The following is a 6,000-nucleotide window of genomic DNA, read 5'->3' as shown; positions in this document are numbered from 1 at the left end:
AATGTCCAGAACGTGCACATAATAAGCTGCTATTCTACAGGGATCTGGACCACAGCCTCTAGCTACAGAGATGGACTTCTCAGTGCTGTGGTGCCCACGTGCTCTGGGATGCTGTGCTTCAAGAAAGCAGGCACAGTGGCTTTGGAGCCAATCTCTCTCAGAAAGACAATAAGGGCTGTCTGGAAATTCTGAAAATTTCATGACCTGTAAGTCTTTACATACTCCAGTCATAGGACAAAACAGACACACAGACCATGTTTTAATTTTTAATCAGAATGGAAATTGTCATTGCTCTAGTGAATAAAACTCCGTGAGTCAGAATGGCATGCAAGTCTTTATTGTTCCTAGTCCCCGTGTGCACTTGGCACTCCAGCATTAACTTCACAGACAGTGTGAATAAAGGGCTCCCATGACTGTGAGCTATAACTACTCACCTGGAAAGAAACCAAACTGCCTCTCAAGTACCCATTACATGATATTGCATAATGTCAGTAACATCGTGCTGTTTTTAATGTTTAAAAATACCTGTTAAAGATCATGCAACATATGCACTTCATGAAAATGCTCAATTACACTCAAACAGCAAGGCAGTGGGACACGGAGCAGCTACGAGCACAGTGTCAAGTGAACCACACAGGTCCAGTCAGTGATGGACATCTCAATGAGCACTAAGCCTGCAACCTTACCATCTACAATTCTACCCATGGCTCAGGACACACCACTAGAGCTGATCTACGTAAACACACTATGATCAAATGACAAACAGTTTCAATGCAGGATGAAGACAGGCACACCTCTAGCCTAAATGTATGTGGTCATTCTCCTAGCTTTGCTAAGAATAATAAAAGTGTCAAGGTCACACCAGCTCCGCCTCTATTCTTGCTTTGTTGTATGCTTTCAAACTCCTTTTTAAAACCATGCCTCCATTTTTATAATCCACCCCCTCCCCAGAACTAAAATGCCGATTTAGGAACAGATACATTAAACTATTGCAGTACAGAAGGCAGTGATTTAATGTTAGCAAACTAAATACTGTCATTTGTCTAGGACCACCGTCACTAACTCCTTTAATGTCTTCCCAAATCTCTGGAGGAAGGAAAGGCCTAGCACTGGGGGCTGGGGACGTAGCTAGTCACTGCAGGACGTAGATCTGTGAGGTCCTGAGTTTCATCACCAGTACCACTAACTTTTTTCTTTAGCCATGAGCATTACTTAGTAGCTGGAGAACAGACTAAGATGGTTTTGAGGGCACAGGTGGGTGGTGTCGGAAGCCAGGGCTGGGTCTGGAAAGAGTATCCCAGGAATACACTGCCCTCCTTCACCTCCTCTGCTAACGACTCACCATGGCCCAGGCCGCTGCTTTGGGTTCTGCTAACTCACTTAATCATCAACTTTTACCGCCCTCTTTAGTATGTATTTTCTACTTAAATTTTAAGACCTCTTAAAAGCAATGATTCTTATACAGAACACTGGCTCTCCATTTGCTAGGTATTCACTTTTAGTCTCTGGGCTACTGTAAAACCTACAAATCTGCACCAAGATTAAACACTAACAGTGAAGTTGGTTTCTGCTCCATCTAATACTCTAGCTCCCCTCAAATGTCACATGAATAGTTTATAAAGGAGCTCTCTCGGCTGATTTCCTTGTGACTCAGGCCCTTCCAACTCTAAATACACGTCCGACCTATTTCTGTACTCGGCCTGATCTCATCACTCTGCATAGCTGTGTGCCAGGAAAGGGCCTAGCAGTGGTAGTGAGACGTTAAAGTGCCTGTGGTGACGGTGACAATGGAGATGACTGGTGACCGTCCTGTCAGGCTTTCCTGTCTGCTTCCCCAGTGCCTGACCACCTATCAGGTGTCTGTGATGCATAAACACGATGAGTAATGAGGATGGGTCAACTCAAAGTTTATGACACTCTTGTCCTCAGGTAGGACAACACTACTTCACTTCTCTCTTCCTCAGAGAATGCTTTCTCTCTCTTCCCCAAAGCCTGTGCTATCCGAGGAGGCTGCATGCAGCTCAGACGCATCTTTCGAGAGCCTGGTGTAACTGGAGCGCTGGCTTCGCTTGTGCGCCATGCTCTTCAGGTTTTCATTCTGCACAGCAGTTGGGTTAGGACTGGGCCCAGGCCTCAAAATGACCTGGGATGTTTCCCTGACTCCCTCTATCTCGTCAAAGTTCTGATTGGCTCTGTTGGTGGGCGCAGTGTTGTTGTTCAGAGTCACAGTGCTGGGTGTTCGGTTTAGATTGTAGGCCTTCTGGCATGCAGGCCAGCTTTCTTCAGGGCTGCTAGCGATCAGGCTGCACTCAGAGGGGCTTTTCTTGTCTTCCGAGCAAATGGACATCCGAGCTATGACAGGATCTTGCAGGCCACTCAGACTGTGTGGCATCCCTCGCTTCCCACCGTGGCCCTCATCTTCAAGCTCGATGAGATTTGCCTTTTCCAGCTGGGAGTCATCTGCTGCCTCATTGTGGAGAGAGTGGTTGGGAGAACTCTCATTGGATCTCACTCCCGAATCGGAGGAATCTTTCTTGTCAAGGAGGGCGTCCGACAAATACTCTTTTGCTTTGATGAATGTTCTGATAGGCTCGACGCTGTGCTCTGGAGACTTAGCCACTCTCTCTGCTTTGCCCTCGGCCTTTTTATCCTTATCATCTTTGAGCAGTGGGGTATTATCTGACTCTTCTGTCCCAGATTCATCTTCATCACTGGGCAGTTTCTGGTAGCGCAGACCGCTTCCCTTAAGCTTCAAGTCTGTCTGGAAGAGACTAGGCCGTTCTGAAGATTTCTTGCCTGGGAGTAGCTTACTACCTGACTGGTCGGATTTCTCATCTTCTTCAGTAATGGGATCCAGGGGTGAGGCCTCATTAGTGGACACCCCTGATGAGGAGTAATCTAGGACATCCCCCCTCTTCATTAAAAATGACTTCCGCCCCTCCTCCTGCTTTAGCTCACTCTCCTTCCCCCTTTCTTGTTCTAGATTAGAATGAATGGAGCCCCCTGAAGAACTCTGACCTATGTAGTATGTGCTGTGTGGAGAAGATCTGCCGCTTATTGTTGACGACCCTGTGCCCCCTTCTAACTGGGACATCTGAGCAATGTACTCTCTATAGGCATCTCTATACTCGGCCTGCACCTTATCAGTAAGCTTTGAAATTTCAATACTGGAGTCCTGGGAATTGAGACTCGAGAGACTTGGGGTTCTGCGAGTTTGTGACTGTGAAGACAGAAAAAAAAAATTTAAGAATTCAAATAAGAAGGGGAAATACATAATAAACATCAGCTTAGGAAACACATATGTATACTAATAATGTAAAAGTTATCACAATTCTAGGGTCTTTAAAAAAATCGACCTAACAGTTTAACAAAAGCTATGAGTTTATGAATAAATCTGTAATTAGCTTAGAAAATTTTAGCAACATTAATTTACTGTTTATATTTAAAAGAACAATTTCAGGTTGTAGAAGTCATCTGAGCATTTGTGTTTAGTAATTTCAAGTTGTTTTCTTTAAGGTAAAAGCACCTTCTAGAAAGAATTCCTCTTAGAAGAGATAAAGAAGAAATAAAGACAGACTGCAAAAACAAAACAAAGTCTTTAAGGTACAATAAAGGAACCTGTATCAAACTATTTGATAAAATTGGAAGTTCCTGTCCAATTTTAATTCAGAGAAAGAAATGTTCTTAAAATGGGGGTGGGGGGATAACACAGGTTTGCAATGAACCTCAATAGAAGCTGTGGGTTGGCTGGACCCCAGTGAAAGCAGAACGGGAAACTTAAGTTCAGTTTCTAGTACTGGGTTTTAAGGGACCAGCTACTTTAGATTGTAGAAAAGCTAACAAATGAACAATTAAAAGTACAGATTAGAAAAAAGAGACAGCGGAAGAAAGAAGCAGCATCAAGAGAGTTTACAATCAGACCATAGGAAAGGCTAGAACACAGGCATAGAGAGAGGCGAGACCATCTTTTCTCTGGAAAGGAGACAGCATCTGTCTCCTTGAGGAGGTCCCACAGGATGTTGTCAGACTAGAGAAGTGATACCTCCCTCCACCCACAAATGCAGCTGTCCTCAAAGGCCGTGGAACCCCTGTGCTGGGGACCCACGTGTCCTGAACTGCACTCTGCAGGACATGATGGTGGTCTGTGCCTTCTCTCCTTCATTCACGGAGTGCCCAGAGCTACATGTATGTGTGTTGTCACAGGAGATGTGAGGGAAGGAGCAACTGGGAACTGTCTTCTATGAAGACAACCATAAAGATATGTGTAAAACATTCCCATTCTCACTGGACTTTTTTGTTTGAAAAAGTAGTATTTTTTATAAAAATAATATTTATGCTAATAATAATTACTTAAAATATTTAGAAACATTTTCAGGTTCTATTTAGCTATCTATAGTAACTTACATATGCAAAAGTTTTCTGGGCCCTGATAATTTTTATTACGTGTGTGTGTCAGTGTGTGTGTATGTGTGTGTGTGTGTGTGTGTGTGTGTGTGTGTGAGTGTAGGTGAGAGGACAACTTTGAGGAGTTGGGTTTTTTTCCTTAAAGCATGTGGGTCCCAGGGATGGATCACACTCAGGTCACTGGGTTGTAGGAACATCTTTATTGCTGAGTCATCTTGCCAGCCCAGCTGTGAGAATGGAAAGGTACAGGAGGAAGCACCTGCACAGGGGAGTAAGGAGGAGCAGTTTCTCAGAAAGCTGGAAAGGAAAGGAGCTACTTCTGTCGGAACAAAGACACCAAAGGACCAAGTATGAACTGAGCACACTATAAAGCAATTCTTACAATAGTCAGTATTTAATAATAATAATAATAATAATAAATGGCTTCTTCACTTAAGGCACACAGTATGGAGAAAATTAAAAATATTTTCACTGCAAGACAAAAGCCCTCCCAGGAGCACCCGCCAGGCTTGGTCTTCCCATCCGTCCAGAGCACAGCTTCCTTGCTGTTACTGTCTCGGCTTCCTCACTGCTCCTCTGCACACTGCTCTGGTTCTCTCCCCTCCTTCTTACTCTTCCCTCCTCCTCATCCATAGCCCACTTGTACTTCTGCTTCTGACGCCTGCACACCTCTAAGAATATCCCCACAGAAGACGTGGTACAGGCCTGTGGTCCTACCACACAGGCTGCTGCTGAGGCAGGGGAATCTCTTGAGCCCTGGGGTGGAAGGTCAGCCTGAGCAACATGAGAGAAAGATTAAGTGGGATGCATAGTGTGTGCTCCTATGTATGTGACTTGGGGAACCAAACTGAAGGTGTCAGTAGGTCAGCAGGAAGCTAGTCTTCCATACAGGTGCACTTTGGCTGGTAATTACCATATCCCACAGGAAAATACCAAAAGAAAGGAAAGTTTGCAACCACCCTAATACAGCCCCATCCTCTCTCTATGTAGACAAGGCTGGACTCGAACTCAGAGATCCTCCTGCCTCTGCCTCCGGAGTGCTGGGATCAAAGGCGTGTACCACAAGGCCCAGCCCCCCATTCTTACTCTCCTACTATTGTCTTCTGGGACTGCTTTCACTCTTCCTGTCAATTCTGAATAACTTAACTTCCTCTGTATTTTGCCGATTCTTCCCCTTCAAAATAAACCCAACTCCTTCAGTCGATGGCCCTTGCTCTTGCCCAGTTGGGTTCTCAAGCAACACTGCCTGAGTGAGTGTTTTCATGCACCAGAAGATCTGCAGTCTTTATTCTCCAATTATATGAAAAATGACACAAAATAAATACCTGCCAACTCAGATTACTGTGCCGTGGGGCTCCCTCGTCTAGGCCAAGCGTGTTCAGTTCTTCAAAGCTGAAGTTCAGGGTGTAGGGAGTCTGGCTGGAAAGCTCCGTGTGGGGCAGTTCACTGTGAGAAGTGCGGCGAGCAGATTCCCCATGAGCAACGGGGGCACTGGAGTTTTCATTGAGAAAACGTGGGTCTTCGGGGACCACCTGGTTTTCCACACTTCTCATTTCTAAGACCTTAGGAGAAGAAGAATCATCTTTGTTTGCATTG

At 45.0% G+C, this 6,000-nt stretch overlaps 1 protein-coding gene across 10 annotated transcripts in view; it reads right to left on the bottom strand.

Annotated features, from left to right (window-relative positions):
* Window positions 1–321: 321 nt before the first annotated feature.
* Kidins220 (kinase D interacting substrate 220) overlaps window positions 322–6,000 on the bottom strand; it is an 85,114-nt gene continuing 79,435 nt past the window's right edge. For all 10 annotated transcript variants that reach the window (XM_029484862.2, XM_029484865.2, XM_085830261.1 and 7 more), the window contains 2 exons: window positions 5,730–5,966; window positions 322–3,220 (listed from right to left, as the gene is read on the bottom strand). In XM_029484862.2, the coding sequence (XP_029340722.1) occupies window positions 1,961–3,220; window positions 5,730–5,966 (1,497 nt within the window). In that variant the 3' untranslated portion in view covers window positions 322–1,960. The remainder of the gene's footprint in view (window positions 3,221–5,729; window positions 5,967–6,000) is intronic.

Source organism: Mus caroli, unplaced genomic scaffold (assembly GCF_978045245.1).
Source record: "Mus caroli unplaced genomic scaffold, Mus_caroli_1 scaffold_14, whole genome shotgun sequence".
Lineage (NCBI taxonomy): Eukaryota > Metazoa > Chordata > Mammalia > Rodentia > Muridae > Mus > Mus caroli.
This window is presented reverse-complemented; position numbering and strand designations above follow the sequence as displayed.